Consider the following 18,491-nt stretch of genomic DNA (forward strand, 5'->3'; position numbering starts at 1 on the left):
TCTGGTGGAGAAATCACATGCCAAAATGTCACGCCACGAGGTCAGCCATCTCGCTCATCTCCCTAGTGACCTTATCCCTCTCATGCTCTGCTTGCACGGCTCCGGCTTCTGTTGCTAAAAGTTGATGTCAAAGGGTGGCAACCTCCTCCTCTAATGAACGAGTCTGATCGATGGGATCCCTCGGTGTTGTGGGGTGGTCCTGCATCACCTCTGAAATGGGAGGCTCGTTGGGGACTTCATTAGTGTCCCCTACTTCCTCCATATCCTCATCAGGTTCCCCGAACTCATAATCGGTCTCCAAATATTCCTCAGGTCCTATACCTGGATCTACCTCTTGACCCATAACAAGTTCTCCTTCAATCAACCCATTGGCCACCAGGGCCTGATAGTAACGGATACCTTGTTGGAATTCTTCCATGACGACTGCGCGAGAAACTGGGGGGTGACAAGTGTGTGAGGGAAGTGTATATAGAGAGCATCTCAATTACTCCTATAATATCTTTAATTGTTTATGTTTGAGTTCCTTAAAAGCTTTTTGGATGCAAGGTTGGTAAGTTTCTAGATTCATTGTCCACCATGATCACTCTCAAATACATGTTGGTTGTATTTTGAATAAATATAGTTGATCAGGCTCTATTTATCCCCAATACGACTACATAACTGTCCGGGTTTAACCACGACGTTCAATTTCCTCCAGAGACTTTTAGTGTCATTGTATTAATGCTTACCTAGGTATGTTAATTATTTTATTCAGAATGTTTTAGTCCCATTGTATTTATAGTTGCATATCTTGCATGATTAGATATGCCAGTTCACTATAAACAATGTTCTGATACCAATCTGTCACACCCCCGAACCAGATGGTGGAAACGTCTGGGGGCTTGGGTGACTTCATTCTTGTAGTATCATCACATTGTATATAATTGAAACATAACATCATCATCATCACACATATAAGATTACAACTGTCATTGGTTTACATCAAAGATTGTATTTCAGTCCACTACAAAAAAAATCGATATAGCCACGGAAAAATTCCATAGCTAAAACATGATATTCCCTAGTTAAACATGATTAGCGACAAAATTTGCTACAGAACAATTCCGTAGTTAAATTCTTCGTTAGTAAACTTTCATTACGGAATCTGTAGCACCTTTGTAACGGAAGTTGCAGCGGACTTATTCTGTAGTAAAATAGTTACGGACTACATCCGTAGAAACATCGTAACAAATTAACTACAATTTTATCCATAGCAAGTCCATATCGAATTAACTACGCTCTGATCCATAGTAAATCTGTCGCAAGTTAACTACAAACTAACTTCGTAGCTAGTTTCCGTAGCAAAAATCCACTATGGTTAATGGCGTAGCTAATTCCCCGTAGTAAATTTAGTACGACCTAATTCCATAGCAAATATTTTGTAGTAAGTGCACTACGCTCTACTTCCATAGCAAATATCTTGTAGTAACTTTACTACAACACACCTCTCTTAGAAATGGTTTATAGTAAATTTACCACAGTCTACCTCCATTGCAAACTAAATGTGACGGAATATATTTTGTAACAAAATCCATAACAACTCCATATAAAGATACACAGTAACTCCGTAAAAATAACAAAAGAAAAAATTTATGACATGATTAATTCTGTATCAAAATGCATACAAAATGACTAAAAAATTCCGAAGCAAATTTATAATAAAATCAACATTACGAAATTGCAATAAAAAATAATAAAAATTACATAAGTTCTTATTAAAAAGAAATAGTTTATCATCGAATGAAATACTACCTTGTCCAAAACACCAATAAAACTAGTCTAGTAGCCAAACTCAACTAGAAATCTTAAATCTGCAATAAAAAAAATTGTCACTGGTTATTTGTGCTTCTTATATCATTTATCATGTTTCTCACATCATTGAAGTCCATCCTTTGTTGCTCTATATTTTCCTCTAGTTTCTGGATCTTGGTCTCAAGATGATGTTTTTTAGAAGTTGTATCCGGCGAAGTGCAAGTTTGAGAAGAATTTTCACGCCAAATGGACCTGCCATATGATCCAAGCCCATAAAGTCTTCTCTTACGGTCATGTCCTCCGACAACTGTATAAAATAGTTCACTTTCATCAACTTCCTCTCCCAGCAGTGCCAAATCCGCACGTCGTGACACCAACAAATCCTACAATGTTATTATTGCATTAATATATAGTAAGATTTTTTAAGTTCTGATTATCAAATAAATTAAAATTAAGCTTACATGAACTTCTTTAGCTTTGTCAACTTGAAACGTCTTTCCATCATGATCCTTAGTATGAGTAAACATGAATACATCATAGCATGATGGAGCTTGTCCCGTATATTCCTCCTATGTTAATACAATACGTATGCCAAATCTCACCACAAGATGTATTGAAAGAAATATATTATATGACTATTAAAAACCCTTACCATGTCGGCTGGAATTTGATGATGTGAAGCCGATCCGCCATTATGAGTAGGTGGGGCTTTTCCACCTAGTACACCTTTACGTCTATTTTTTTTATTTTGCTCCAATTTTTTCTTGAACTCCTCCGAATTCCATATTGCATTCCATGAATTCCACACTTGTTGTTTCATGTGGAATGGCTTTTCACGAGTCGGATTTCTTGTGATGATGTCATAGATATACTGTCGATATCTTTCTTTGGCTTTCTGTTCCCAAGCAGCCTTGACTACTGAGTCACCAAATACAGCATCCCACTGGCATTTTTTCTACAATACATAACAACAATTAAGTTATAATAACCGAACTATATGACTAAAAATTACATAAAATCAATATAACAAATCATGTACATGAAACTCTTCCCAATAAAACTGTTTTATCTCTTCACTTATTGTTACCCACTTATATCCATTTTCATCCACTTTATCTAGGAATGATTTCTTAATTATGGTTGAACATTTACCTGAAGGTAATAACCTATAAAAAATAGCATACTAGTATGAACAAATCAAACTTAAACAAAAAAAACATGAAAATCAGTTAGTATGGTAACTTACGCATTCTCTCGAACTTTAATATGTATGCGGCCATCTTGTTGTTCGGTAGCAATTGGTGTCGATGGGGTTTCTGTAGAGGAAGGGGTAGAAGATGGGGGTTGTGTGGATGATGGGGCGGATATAGTACCAAACGGTGGGGGGAGTAGATGGTGTATGTGTGGATGCAAGGGTAGATGTTAGGATTGTTGTGGAGGCAGGGGCAGACGATGGGGCTGGTGTGGATGAAGGGGTTGATACACTTCCAAATGGTGGAGAGGTAGATGTTGTCGGTGTGGATGTAGGGGTAACCAAAGGGGATATTACAGTACCAGATGGTGTAGATGCTTCATTAGCATGCCTTTGTAACAGACGATGCATGTTCTAGTGTGGCCTTGTTGGAGCTCCTTTTAATGGGAATGGAGACATCTTTTCTGTAATATAGCAAGTGCGTTAGAAATACAAAATTATAAGTTTGAAATATATTCATTAGTAATAAAAACTCTTGCATGAAATTAAAAGAACATGGTACCAATAAAATTCATAATCACAATTAGTTTACATATTCAGTTTACACGAATGCATAGGGTCCTAAGGTTGCTATTGAACTAATCATATTATAAGCATCATTCCATTACATTTTCATGATTATAAACATATATACAGAGTGACAAACCCACAAAGGGGTGACAACTTGCACACTGTTACCAAAAAGGAGCTAACTGATATTACAACCCCTGTCAAGCGTATAAGATGATTGAAAAAAGGAAGGGGCAAGATCGATCTATATTGTTATTAAGAAATACAGGTGTGCCCATAAAAAAACATACGTAAGGAATCATATAAGATGATCTAGGGAAAAACAAAATAGAAGAAAAACGATGTTATAATTCGTTATGGTCTTTTTTAACATTTGAAAGTCGATGGTTGATATTGTTTTTAAAAAAAGGCCATGTGGTTGTAAATAAAGGTCTAAACGATTTTGGTCCATTGCTTACTTTTGTTTTTGATAGCTAAAGAAGATGATCAGTGAAGAATATAAAAGAGCAAAAAACATACCTGCTATCACAAGGCCTGGAAGCACCGAACAATGGAAGCAGAGGAAACACAACAAAGGACGTATAGATGAATAGTGAAATTCTCCTTTGTGTGGGCAAGTTATGCCTAAGTAATGGGGGAGCGGTTTTGACGGGAGTGGATATAGGGAATTCTGTTTTCCTGGGAGTGGGATACGAAATTAATTTTTTTGAATATTTTGGAAGATTTGTTTTGCCGGGTGTTGAGATAGGAAATTCAAAAGTATATATTATTTTTTCACTAATGTACAATAAATGAGAGAAGATATATAAGGGAAAAAAGTAATTTATGTGGGCTAGATATACATGGAAAGGATTTCACATATATAAGGAATATGTCAACTGGTCAAATCTTAGGTGTAGGGTAATTTCGTCCATTTTGGAAAATAAAAGATTATTGTGGGATAGTTGACTTTTATTGGAATAGTTGCATTTTTCTTGTTTTGGGAGATTAGAAATATGGTATACTGGGATTGATAAAGACAGGAAATGGAATTTTATGTTTTGGGTTCTCTTTAATCAACTTCCATTGACTTTTGAAGCTGGGCAATTCAGTCAAAATATGAATGGAAAAAATGTTTTTTGTCTGTTTATATCATGTTCCTTTCCTGTTATGTTAATGAAGAAATAAGAAATAACTATGGGTATTTTGTTAATGTTTGTATTAACTGATTGGATCGAGTCAAAAATGGGTTTTATACCAATTTCATTTGGGATTTAATGGACTACGGGCAATTTGGACAAAATTTCAAAAGGAAAAGCTTATTGGTATGCTGTTATTCTTATTCCTGGATCATGAATGATAATAAGAAGAGAATGATCTTTAAAATGATGTTGATTGGATTGAGTTGGAATTTAAATGCTAGTGTAATTCTTTGTTCAAGACTAAAGGGCAATTTTGGAATTTTCTGCACTGGTGGATTTTCGAGTTCTATATTGTTGATTTTTGCAAATCTTTATTGTTGGTTGAGATTTAAAAAAATTGTTCGTTATAATCAGGTTTCAAAAGAAAATTGATAAACATTATTAACAAAAAGTTACAAAAAAGTCAAAAAATATATATATATATATTTAAAGAATATGTAAAAATAGTTAAAAAAAACTAAAAGTTTTTTAAAAATATAAAATTTTGAAATTATACCTATTCATGAATGTCATAATCAGATTAATCTTGGGTTCTCTTTAATCAACTTCCATTCCATCACATTTTGAAGCAGGGGCAATTCGGTCAAACAATGAATGGAAAAAATGATTTTGTCTGTTTATATTATGTTCCTTACCTGTTCTATTAATGAAGAAATAAGAAATAACTATGGGTATTTTTTTAATGTTTGTATTAGCTACAAGTATTTTATTATGGGAGATATTAAAAAATGGTGTATCATAATATCTAAAAACAGGATCTAGAATTTAAGGTTTTGACTAAAGGGTATTTTGGGTATAAGTTGGATGGTTTTGTTCTTTATGTATATTTGTAGCTCAAGGGGGATTTTTAGGAAATAGAATAAGAACATGGATTGAAGTAAAAGATAGTAAATCATAAGCCTCTTATGAACAAACCCATAATCGGTTCTAATTACCTATTTTCAGTTCCAACTGGTTCCATACCCACTTTACCCGGTCCAATACCCAGAACAGAACCGGAAGAGGCTCCCCTATACTCGTCCGATTTCGGGATTTTTTAGGTCCTATCCCAATCAGGTCGGGTTCGGATCCAGTTTCATCCCTACAAACAGTGGTTGATTTTAAATACGTCATTTATGTTAGTTGACATCAGGTCATCTGATCATCCGTGATCGTTTAATGGGTTTGTACTTTTTTAGAATACCTCCAACACTTAAAAACTTTATTGGAAAATTTAGTACAATAATAGTTATGGGTTTTTATGTAATATTGAATAAGTAAAATTTTGATTATGTAGCAAACATTGTATCAAGTTGGGTACAAACATTGATCTATAAAAAATGTTCATAGAAAACTAGCTATGGATTTTGATTCTGTAGCAAATTTGTAGCTAGATAACTATGGCCTTCAGTTATGTAGCAATTTTGTAGTAAATTAGCTATGGATTATGATTCCGTAGCAAATTCTGTAGCAAAATAACTACAGACTATTACTCGTAGTAACTTCTGTAGCAAAAGAGGTACATATTATGATTTCGTAGCAAATTCCGTTACAATCTACCTACGACTTCTGATTTTGTAGCAAAATTCCGTAGTTATTCAACTATTACATACGGAATGCAATTCTATAGCAAATTGTGTAGCAAAATTACTACGGATAGCCATTTCGTAGCATATTCCATAAAAAAATAGCTACGGATTATACTTCCATAGCAGATTTCCATAGTTATTTAGCATTTTTCTAGTAGTGATATTACATGCCAAAATATCCAAAGTATGATGAAAACAAAACATAACAAAACATCCAGGTATTCTTGCTGACCAACCTGCTCAATGATTTCCTAAGAATACAAGTTAATTTAAAAAGGTCAACATATATAATGTTGGTGAGTTCATAAGCATGTTTAGAAAAAAATGATTTGTATTACTTTGTAAACACCAGAAAATCCGATATTTTCTGAAAAACGGTTTGAAATGTTTGTGTTCGATCTTGTCTTAATGCATGTGTGTTAATGTTTATGAAAATATAAAGAGAATGACCCCAGACAACCCGATGTTGTCCGTTTAAGAAAAACTTGGAATCTCAACACCCGAGGTTGAGTACCAGTGCGTGTAGGTTACCGTGTTTCCACCAAAGAATGTTTCTCGTAAATTTTATAATGGTGTTAATTCCTCTAAGTGAGCCGTTATAACCATACTTGATAATGACAATTTCGCTTGTCATGACGTCTATAAGACGCCAACTTGTTTAAGGTAAGGTTTGTCACCCTAGACAGCCCTAATCTAACTGTAGCGAACAACTCAGGTGTGGGGTGTCACCCCCGTATAGATCTATACACAAACTCTCGCTCTCTCTCCGTGTCACACCCCCAAACCAGAACGGCGGAATCGTTCGAGGGTGGATGACTTCATGTAGTATCATAATAGTTGAGTAAATATTAAAGAAAGGAAACACAACCATCATAAATATAATTTAAAAAGTTACATTGTTGATAGTATTACATGTTTCAAAAGAAATTACATTATGATGATATATTAAGTTTGAAATTGGCGCCTTAGCGTCCCTTCCCCAAAAGTTGTTGTTTTACCTGTATTACGGAATCCCTGAGAAATACAAGTAGTTTCGAAAAAGTGTCAACAATTAAGTTGGTGAGTTCATAAGCGTTTTTGTATTAGAATTGTATGCCTTTTTGTAAAAATAATTGTGTTTGTTTCTTAGAAAATCCAATATTTTCCATAAATGTATAGTAGTTTTGAAAGATTTGAAAACCGAAATGCATAAGTATTTTCCATACCTCAAATAGGGTAAGTAGATTTATATATGTATATTGATAGTTTCATTTTATTTACTTCTTTTTATAGTTTATTTTAGCACATTCCATCTCATTTTAGTTAATCTTCATGCATATTTTCTCTTTTTGTTATTTTTCTCCTTTACCGGGTGCTTTCCAGTCTTTTAAGCTTATTTGCAGGATTTATCGAAGACTATTTGTCATTAGAGGTATGGAAGGAGTGCGGGACTTTTGGAGGCTTGCGGTTTGCTTGTGGACTTGAAGTGGTGTGATTGGGCATGTTGTCAACATAATCAAAGGAGCAAGTTGGGCTTAATTTTAGATGAAGAATGATGATGATGTGAAGAGAATTTTGAGCTATAGAAGATCAAGGAAGCAATGGCCCATCTTAGGAGAGTCAAGAAGACACAATTGGGCTATCAAGAACCTTTACATGTGGGATGGACCAATAAATAAAGGAGCAAAACTAGAAGTCCAATCAAATGGGCCAAATGGCCCAGATTCACGCGGTCCGCGTGGATTTACAAATGGTCCGCGTGGATCTCACTGTGAAGAATCCGGATTTTTGACTTTTTGACTCTATTTTGGGAAGGTTGGTGGAATGCTTTTGGGGGACTTTTAGATCCGAATTTTTACACCTATTTACTAGTTTTTGAGGAAGAAAGGGGGGGGGGGAGACTTTGAAGAACAACACTTTTGCTCTCTAGAAGATTGGAAGATTTAGAAGCTTGGAGAAATTTTTCTTCCAACTTGCATCTTGAACAATGTTTGGTATCACTAATCTACTTTGCATTTCTTTCATTTTGGCCATGCTTGGCTAGACTCATATTTGGTTGACTTGGATGTAATTGTTTGAATGTTTTCGTTATTTTGAAGAACTCCATGAACTTGTGTCGAATATCTATGATTATATTTTCTATGAAAAATTCCTTCATGTTTATATATCTCTAGTCATGAATATTGATATGTGAATGTTATTTTTTGTTGGTTAAATTCTTGGCTAAGTAATGGGTCTTCAATTTAACAAGCAACAATTAGTTTAAATGTTTGTTTTCATTTCATTTAGACTAAGAAAATATTTTCTCCATAGTGGTAATGAAAGCAATAGATTACTCTTTGGATTTGGTGACTCTTAGAACCTAATGCTAATTGATTTTCACAAATTACATGCTTCATTAGTTTTGTGACTTTGATTTAGGAAATGTGCTATGAGCTTCCCTAGTCATTTTAATACAAAAGAAGAGTTGAGGCAAGTTATGCTTATAAATTGCTATAGCCAAGTTAGATTATAAACACAAGTATTGCACCTTGGTATTCTCATGATTATCTAACTAAATTTTCAAGTAATGAAAGTCCAAAGTCAACCATCTTTATCTTATTGATTTTACATCAAACTTTGCTTTTGTTGAATTGTGTTTTTAAATCTTAGTGTAATTCTAGTTTTCTTTTAAACATATCAAAAGATCAAAATCGCCCAATTTTATTTTATTTTAGTTTTACAAGTATTTGTACAACAAGATTATCATAGAGTTATATAATTGAACCAATCTCCGTGGATACGATCCCTTTACCATTATACACTATTTTAGTGAGTAATATTTAGGGTATTTATTTTGTTGGCCTCGACAACCACCAAATTTTGGCGCCGTTGCCGGGGATTGGTTTATATTTAATCAGTTTGTTTCTCTATGCATAGATCTCATTGTGCAGGTACTCTAGTTTAAAACTCAAAAATTGAAAAAAAAAGTATGGTTTGGAAATGAACAATCCTTGCATTAACTACCAAATTTCTGAGCTAGCTCAGTTAGTTATGATGATTGGAAATGACAAAAGTGTGCAACCCACAACTCTTCCTTGCGATAATTGCGCCCAAAATGGACATCATTCCGATATGTGTCCATATTTACAAGGAGAATGGGATGAAGTACAAGAAAAGGGAAGCTACTACTGGTCAAACCAATGGAGTTATGATTAACCTCAACATGATCAATGGTGGGACAACAACCAAGCTTGGGGATACAACCAATACCAAAGCCCATACGAAGCTTGGAGAAGTGACCAATACCAACCAACTCCACAATTCCAACATCCATATCCTCCACCTCCTCAACAACCTGAAATGCCAAGCATGTCCTTAGAGGATATTGTGAAGAGCATTGCCACTTCTACCCAACATTTCCAGGAAACAACGCAAGCTAGCCTCAAAAGCTTAGAGCAACAAATAACACAACTTGCTTAAACAATAAGTATAATGGAAGCTTAAGACAAACTACCTTCTGAAGAGAGCCCATGGCATAACACATGTTTCATTCCTTTAAAAGATGAGAAAATTTTTGATGGCCTAAGATTGTTATATCAAGAAGAGGAAGAAGAAGTAGATGTGGATGAAGTTGTCAAGAAGGAAGAAGAAATTGAGAAAGTTGTCAATGAAACTATAGAGGAAGTGTTGGGGGTTAACGAAAGAGAGATTGAGCCACCCACTACCATTGAGAAACTAACTCCAGTGGTAGAACAACCACAAGATCCGGAAACGATAAATCTATCGGGCCCTTCAAAGGATACGTATCCCCAGAAAGAAGACGCCCAACCGGTCACCTACTCAACCACCATGTCAAAGAGGGAAGAGTTAGTCAGCTTATTGAACAAATCCAAGAAAGAATATGGTTGGATGATTGCTATTATAAAAGGTCTAAGTCCGATGTGGTTCTCTCGTAAAAAGAAAGTCAAATACTCGAAAGGGGTCCTAATGGAGGTGTGGAAATTAAAAAATTTCGACACGGGGAAAATCTTCAAATTCAATGGGCATCGCTTGAAACCTTTCTATGAAGGTTTTAATGCAAATGTGCTAGATGTCATCCATTTGGATGCCCCAGTATACTGAAACCGAGAGGGAAGAAAGTCTCGCCAAAGACGTTAAAGAGGGGCATTTTTGGAAAACTTAGTGTTTTCATCTTTTCTAATTCCAAATAAATGTTTTAGATAAATCCTTTTTGCATTTCACATTTATTCTTCTTCCTTCTTGTAGTAAAAAAGTGTTGAATTTTAAGCCCCCGGTGTTCGTTTTGGTCAAGCGTGAAGGTTTGAGATTTTTCACTGGTTCACAAATGGACCGCGTGTACTCGGAAGGGCGTCTGCGTGGGTTATACAAACGGACCGCGTGTGGCAAAAAAAATCGACCGCGTCATTCTTCAAATATGGATGGTTACAGACATTTATACGCGAACCGCGTGTACTCGAGGGGTCGTCCGCGTGGGTTATTGAAATGGTCCGCGTGTACCCGATGCCTTGTCCGCGTGTACTACAAATGGTCTGCGTGTACTCCAGAAACTGTCCGCGTGGATTCGTTGACCAGTTTTGACCAGCTATGACTTCCATTAAGTTTTGACCAAATAACTTAAGTGACATGCAATCCTTCTTCTTCATTAGCACACCAGTTGTTTCCCCCTCTCTATGCATTCTTTCTCTCTCAAGAATCAATACCCATATCCTCCTCCTGATCCCCCGGTTTAGGTACTTTCGCCTCGCCCCAAGCATTGAGGACAATGCTTATTTCTAAGCTTGGGGTGGGGTATTTCCTTTTCTTTTTGCTTTCTCATGCATTCTAACTTAGGTTGCATATCATTTTAGCCTTAATTTGCATTCATTTTTTTTAATAAAACTACAAAAAGATTTTATTTTCTTCTTTTTCACTTTTTATTTTAACATGACATTTAGCTTAGGGCATTAGCATTCATGCCTTTTTGTTATCTGCTTATTCTCACCCCCTTAGATGCCATGGAACAGGTTCACAATTATTGTATCATTATTGGTCCAGGATCTTGTTGCTATCTCACCCATCGAATCGAGACCACTAGCTGCAGTTTGGGACTTCATACTTGGGATCAGATGCTGGAAGCTTAAAGGGGTAAGTGATCATGGCCAGGTAGTTTCATGAAGAATTATGCATGCAATACTAACAACTGTAGGATATACTATAGCAATGGATGTTCTTAGCCTTATGGTCACTACCGCCGAGAGGATCACACTTGATCATGTTTGAACCATTAGGATGAAGCACTGGTGCTTGTCCCCGAGTAGAATCCATATCCGGTCTCTTTACATCACCATTTTTTTTGCGATTTTCTTAGGATTTTAGAGAGTCTTTTAGTCCACATTTGGACATTTTCATTATTTTTGAAAAATCGCAAGTTTGAAAAGGAGCTTACATCTTTACGCTCAACACATGGTCATTTTCACATTTAGACCATTCGGATTATATTACTACCCTCTCGGTTCCACTCACATACTCTTGGGAACCAAATTGAATCAAAAAGTTTTCTTGATAAAAAAAACAAAAATTCAATATGTTAGTGAATTACCTTCAAGTTTACTAGTATTTGCTCTAGTTAAAAAAAAAAAAAAAAAAAGAGAAATGTTCATGGCTGTAATAATCTTAGATAGGTGTTCGGTTCAATTATTGAACAAATTTTCCTACATTTTGGTCACCCGGCGTTTGATACTTATTCATTTATTTAGGTATGTTTTATTGTATATAGATCGAGTTGTTTTCGCAAATTGGTGATGTTAGGCAGACTGTCGAGTCAGATACTACGGGAGGTTTGGACCAACACTAAGTGAACTGATTCCTACAACGGTGCCCGAGAGATGAAACCCAATCACACTTGAGAGTGGCCGGAAGACGTGATATCACACAACTTTTATGATAAGAGTGTACACCTAAAAGAAGAGCTCCACGCGAGCCCATCCATTTGCTTTCTCCCTACTATAGATGTTCTTCATTGTATGCATGTTCCATTGGGGTTGTGACTGACCATCCCTCCTTACTCACCTAAAGGAGTTGTCCTAGCTATGGTTTATGGTTCCATTGTCATCGGATGAAAAAGTCATGAGATAATAGCAAGATTAATTCTGACCATGTTGACTAACGGTGATCAGGTTCCGCGGTTCTATCCATTCTTTTTATTTTCTTAGGATAGTTCATCTCGAGTTCATTTTAGTCTTGTCTTACTTGAGGACAAGTAAGGTTTAAGCTTGGGGTGATTTGATAGTTTCATTTTATTTACTTCTTTTTATAGTTTATTTTAGCATATTCCATCTCATTTTAGTTAATCTTAATGCATATTTTCTCTTTTTGTTATTTTTCTCCTTTATCGGGTGCTTTCCAGTCTTTTGAACTTATTTGCAGGATTTATCGAAGACTATTTGTCATTAGAGGTATGGAAGGAGTGCGGGACTTTTGGAGGCTTGCGGTTTGCTTGTGGACTTGAAGTGGTGTGATTGGGCATGTTGTCAACATAATCAAAGGAGCAAGTTGGGCTTAATTTTAGATGAAGAATGATGATGATGTGAAGAGAATTTTGAGCTATAGAAGATCAAGGAAGCAATGGCCCATCTTGGGAGAGTCAAGAAGACACAATTGGGCTATCAAGAACCTTTACATGTGGGATGGACCAATAAATAAAGGAGCAAAACTAGAAGTCCAATCAAATGGGCCAAATGGCCCAGAATTCACGCGGTCCGCGTGGATTTACAAATGGTCCGCGTGGATCGCACTGTGAAGAATCCGGATTTTTGACTTTTTGACTCTATTTTGGGAAGGTTGGTGGAATGCTTTTGGGGGACTTTTAGATCCAAATTTTTACACTTATTTACTAGTTTTTGAGGAAGAAAAGGGGGGGGGGGGAGACTTTGAAGAACAACACTTTTGCTCTCTAGAAGATTGGAAGATTTAGAAGCTTGGAGAAATTTTTCTTCCAACTTGCATCTTGAACAATGTTTGGTATCACTAATCTACTTTGCATTTCTTTCATTTTGGCCATGCTTGACTAGACTCATATTTGGTTGACTTGGATGTAATTGCTTGAATGTTTTGGTTATTTTGAAGAACTCCATGAACTTGTGTCGAATATCTATGATTATATTTTCTATGAAAACTTCCTTCATGTTTATATATCTCTAGTCATGAATATTGATATGTGAATGTTATTTTTTGTTGGTTAAATTCTTGGCTAAGTAATGGGTCTTCAATTTAACAAGCAACAATTAGTTTAAATGTTTGTTTTCATTTCATTTAGACTACGAAAATATTTTCTCCATTGTGGTAATGAAAGCAATAGATTACTCTTTGGATTTGGTGACTCTTAAAACCTAATGCTAATTGATTTTCACAAAATTACATGCTTCATTAGTTTTGTGACTTTGATTTAGGAAATGTGCTATGAGCTTCTCTAGTCATTTTAATACAAAAGAAGAGTTGAGGCAAGTTATGCTTATAAATTGCTATAGCCAAGTTAGATTATAAACACAAGTATTGCACCTTGGTATTCTCATGATTATCTAACTAAATGTTCAAGTAATGAAAGTCCAAAGTCAACCATCTTTATCTTATTGATTTTACATCAAACTTTGCTTTTGTTGAATTGTGTTTTTAAATCTTAGTGTAATTCTAGTTTTCTTTTAAACATATCAAAAGATCAAAATCGCCCAATTTTATTTTATTTTAGTTTTACAAGTATTTGTACAACAAGATTATCATAGAGTTATATAATTAAACCAATCTCCGTGGATACGATCCCTTTACCACTATGCACTATTTTAGTGAGTAATATTTAGGGTATTTATTTTGTTGGCCTCGACAACCACCAAATTTTGGTGAAAGATTCGAAAACCGAAATGCATAAGTATTTTCCATACCTAAAATAGGGTAACTAGATTTATATATGTATATATAAACAAGTAAGACGTTTGATAACCACGTAAATCAAATGTTCTAATACTTTGTGTGAGTTTTATAACCGTGCTAATGACCCAGACTGCCTGTAACAACGTTCTTCAGGCGTTGAAATGATATGACGTTTGTCACCCCAGACCTGCCGGTCTAACTGTAGCTAACAGTTTAGGTGCGGGATTGTCAATCCCATATAGATCTATACACAAGTATCACGCTCTCCCTATAAGAAATTATGGTTTATAATACAGGACTTTAACTATGTACTTGAAAGTACGTGAAGTCGAATGTCTCACAAAAGTTTGTATCAGGTAGATTTACGTATGAAAAGTCCATTTTTCTTGTAAATGTAAGTATTTCCTTTCAATAGTGTTTATAGAGTGTAAAATATCATGAATATCCCGTAAACTATACCTATTATAGTTTTTCAAAAGTGTGTTTCATTTGAATGATAAACTTGGGTGTATTACCAACTTTTCATGTAAAGTAGTCTATAACGTTAGTGGTAACGTTATTTTACGTATTTAACATTTATACATAAGATGTAGGTAAAACATTAGAACTTATATGTAACGATTTGTATATTAACATAAGTTTTTCTTATGTTTCACTTGTATTCCCCCCCCCCCCCCCCCCAATATAGTAAAAATGTGAAAATATAGGGGTATGAACTCACTTGGTAGAAGTGGTAGCTTGAAGAAAGCGAGACTAAACTCGAGCAGTACTTCGACTGGAGAAAGTCGATTTCTCGGGAATCTCGGCGGCGTCGGGACTTGCGTCGTATGCTAGTGGTAATACCGGGGCTTCGAGGTAGCGTAGAGGGGCTAGAGAGGCGTTTAAGGGTGAAGAAGTTGAGAGAGAAGCAATAAAACCCGGAGCCCTAGCCTCCTTTTTATAGTGCTGGGGGCACTCACGAACGCAGGGCGTTCCTTTAGGGAACGCAGGGCGTTCCCCCTGTGAGGTCAGCGCTTACGTATTTTCCTCTGGTGGACGATGGGATGGCTCTGGTCGAAGAACGCAAGGAGTTCCTTTAGGGAACGCAGGGCGTTCCTTCTTGGACCAGCCTTGGATTTTGTGCCCCGAACTTGTAAAATTCGTAACTTTCGCATACGAGCTCCGTTTTTGACGTTCTCTATATCCACGCGTAGGTGAGAATATAATCTACAACTTTCATTTAGACTTTGTTGGCAAATTTTGACTTTATTTTTAATTATATATTTTTAATAGGCCGGGACAGGAAAAGACCGTTAAAAATTCATAACTTCTTCATCCGATGTCCGTTTTCGTCTATTTTTTACCGTTGTACTACTATTGTCAAGATCCTCAATTTTCGTTTAGGTCGTGTCGGTTAAATATTGCTCGATCTCTATTTCGAGTTTTTAGCTGTCTACTGCTACTCCGAAACTTAGAAAAATCATAACTTCTTCATACGAAGTCAGATTTGGACGTTCTTTTTATGTACGTTCACGGCTTAATGATATCTACAACATTCGTTTAGATACTTAAGGCTAAGAAGTATTTTATTGAAATTTCGTATTTTATGCTTAACAGTGTTTTACCGGTTTTGCTGCGGATTTTCGATTGGTCATAACTTCTTCGTTATAACTCGGATTTTTGTGTTCTTTATATTTTAGAAAACCTTGTTACGATATCTACCACTTTATGTATCCCAATTGAGACTTTTTGAACATTTCATTTCTGATGCTATTTTATTTATTTATTTATTAATTCAAAATAGATTACAATACTTGACTTACGTCATTACATTGACTTGAAATGTCGGGTTGTCACACTCCGGGAGACTCTGGTTATAACTACAGGCTATGTGTGTACACTTATTTGGTGCCAAACGAAACGTCTCACTAGATCCTTAATCAAATTTACGCGAATAAACATGAAAGATATATTCCAGGCCCAATAAACATGTAAGTGGACAACTAAGGCCCACTAAGCATGTAAATTATATTGCAGGCCAATAAGCATATAAGGTATATTCCAGGCCCAATAAACATGTAAGTGAACAACTAAGGCCCACTAAGCATGTAAATTATATTGCAGGCCCAATAAAAGTATAATTTACGTAATTGATCTGTGGTTTGTTACGTTGGTTGTTTAAGCTTTGTTGTTTATTAAAATGTCATAAAAAGCCCACTTTTTGTAAAAAAGACATTTTCAGTCGCAAAAAAACCGAAAATTTACAATTATGGCACATTTTTGGTAAAAATGACATTTTAGGTCCTTTATAACCAAAGTTTGCATTTAAGGCTAGTTTTAAGTAAAACTAACATTTTTAACTCACTTTTGTCAAAAACATCATTTTTGGCTTAAATTTATGATAATGTGCATTCTCGTCCCATTTATAAATAAATTTATCTTTTTGGCCCAAATTTTAAATAAATTTACATTTTCAGTTCTTCTTATCAAAAATTTACATTTTCAGCACAACTTTACTCAAAATGAAACTTAAGCCCACAAAAGTCCGAAAATTTACAATTTTGGCCCATAAACCGTGAAAACCCAAAAATGAGGCCCATTTGTGAAAAATTACACTTTTAACCCTTTTAAAACCACAAATTCCATAAGGATTCATATTCACCAAAAATAACTCTTTTTGGTCCCTTAAAACTATGAGTTACATATAATAACCTCATTTTTTATTATTTTGCCATTTTTGGCCCTTTTAGATAATTTTCTTAGTTTTAAGCAACTTTGAAGTATTTTAAAACCTTTCTTTACATAATAAGTTTGCAATAAATGTTATGTTCTACAAATATCATCATATTTTAACATACTTTCAAGTTCATAGAGTTTATAACACATAATCACACATATATTATGAAAAACACACAAAATCATGCATACACACATAGATCTTCACAAAACAACTTGTATTCTCCCCCAAAGCATAGTAAAAATCGAAAAAAGGGGGTATGAACTCACGTTGCTTTGGAGATTTCGGTTTTGGAAGGAGATTTGGAAGCGTTTTTGGCCTAGCTCACTTCTTTGAAGAGATCTTCGAATTCTAGGAAGTTTTAAGAGCATGATCATGAAAACATGTGTTCATGAGGATGTATCTAACATAAAATGAAATAAATCACTTTGAGTTTACATGATCTTGCCTAAGTATGAAGCTTGGAGGATCTTCTTTTATACACTCAGACTCACGAAATTTGGAAGAAATTGATGGATTTTTGCTTGGAGTTCTTGGAGGAATGTACTGACTAGAAATGAAAATGAAGGTGGTGGTGGAAAGAACCTTAGCTGAGAGTTTAAGAAGAAGAAGGAGAGAAGAGAGAGTGAGATGTGATGGTGCACGGAAGTATGAGAATTGCCTAGATAATTGTATGGAAATCCATTAAATAATTATGAGGTGTCAAGACTTAATCCTTATTATCTTTTCTCCCTTTTTTTTTGTTTTGTTCCAAAACCGAGAATGGAGGGAGAAAGAAAATAGAAGGAAGAGTTTGGGCCATGCTTGCCTATATTCGAAATTATGAGGCCCAAATTGAAAGTTTTCGGCCCATGGGGCCCATTTGAGGGTTTACGGCCCAATAATGATAAGGAAAGGGAGTTTACGGCCCATTAAGGTTCAAGAAACCATTTACGGCCCATTAAGGCCCATGACAACAAAGTGAGACATTTTAGGCCCAATAAGGCCCATGAGAAGTCTTATGGCCCAAAAATGCTATTATTAATGAATATGGGTCTATTTAAGGCCCAAATAGGGTTCCTTGACCAAAAATGACCAAATTGAGAGTTTACTGGCCCATTAGGCCCAACAAGAGGATCCTGGTCCATTCTGAGTTTGAACCGAGATATTAGGGTTTTGAACCCATACTTAAGTATATGAGATGTATTGAATCAGGTTTTGAACTTCACTCATGAGTTTTGATTCAAATGGTTGATTTTGAATGAGCATAGTACTTGACATCAGCTTAGATTACAAGTTATACAATAGTTGATCTTTACATGAAGACATAATTTCCTAGCTAAAAAGGCTAGTTGTGACAGTACCAAACTCCTCATGGAACCTCTTCCAAAACCTGGAAGTGAACCGAACATCCCGATTTAAAACCATCAAGACCGGAACCCCATGTGGTGCCACAACCCCATGTCAATCGATCCATGCACTAAACAATTATTTAAAAACAAGAGGAATTTACCAGGGAACCGGGCATTACATAATAATATAAGTAAGATAGTATTGCCTATTTGAAACTGTATTGGATATCGATTTCGTTTAGTATAAGTTTTGATTAG

At 35.4% G+C, this 18,491-nt stretch overlaps 1 protein-coding gene across 1 annotated transcript; it reads right to left on the bottom strand.

Moving 5' to 3' along the window:
- Nucleotides 1–1,868: 1,868 nt before the first annotated feature.
- On the bottom strand, nt 1,869–3,041 carry LOC145131232 (uncharacterized). Its single transcript, XM_079065952.1, has 5 exons — nt 3,038–3,041; nt 2,831–2,943; nt 2,444–2,746; nt 2,253–2,360; nt 1,869–2,174 (listed from the first exon to the last, which is right to left on the bottom strand). The coding sequence occupies exons 1-5, from the start codon at nt 3,039–3,041 to the stop codon at nt 1,869–1,871; spliced, it is 834 nt and encodes a 277-aa protein (XP_078922078.1).
- Between the last annotated feature and the right edge of the window lie 15,450 nt (nt 3,042–18,491).

The sequence above is a fragment of the Lactuca virosa genome, chromosome 8, assembly GCF_052849685.1.
Source record: "Lactuca virosa cultivar CGN04683 chromosome 8, Lactuca_virosa_CGN04683_v6, whole genome shotgun sequence".
Lineage (NCBI taxonomy): Eukaryota > Viridiplantae > Streptophyta > Magnoliopsida > Asterales > Asteraceae > Lactuca > Lactuca virosa.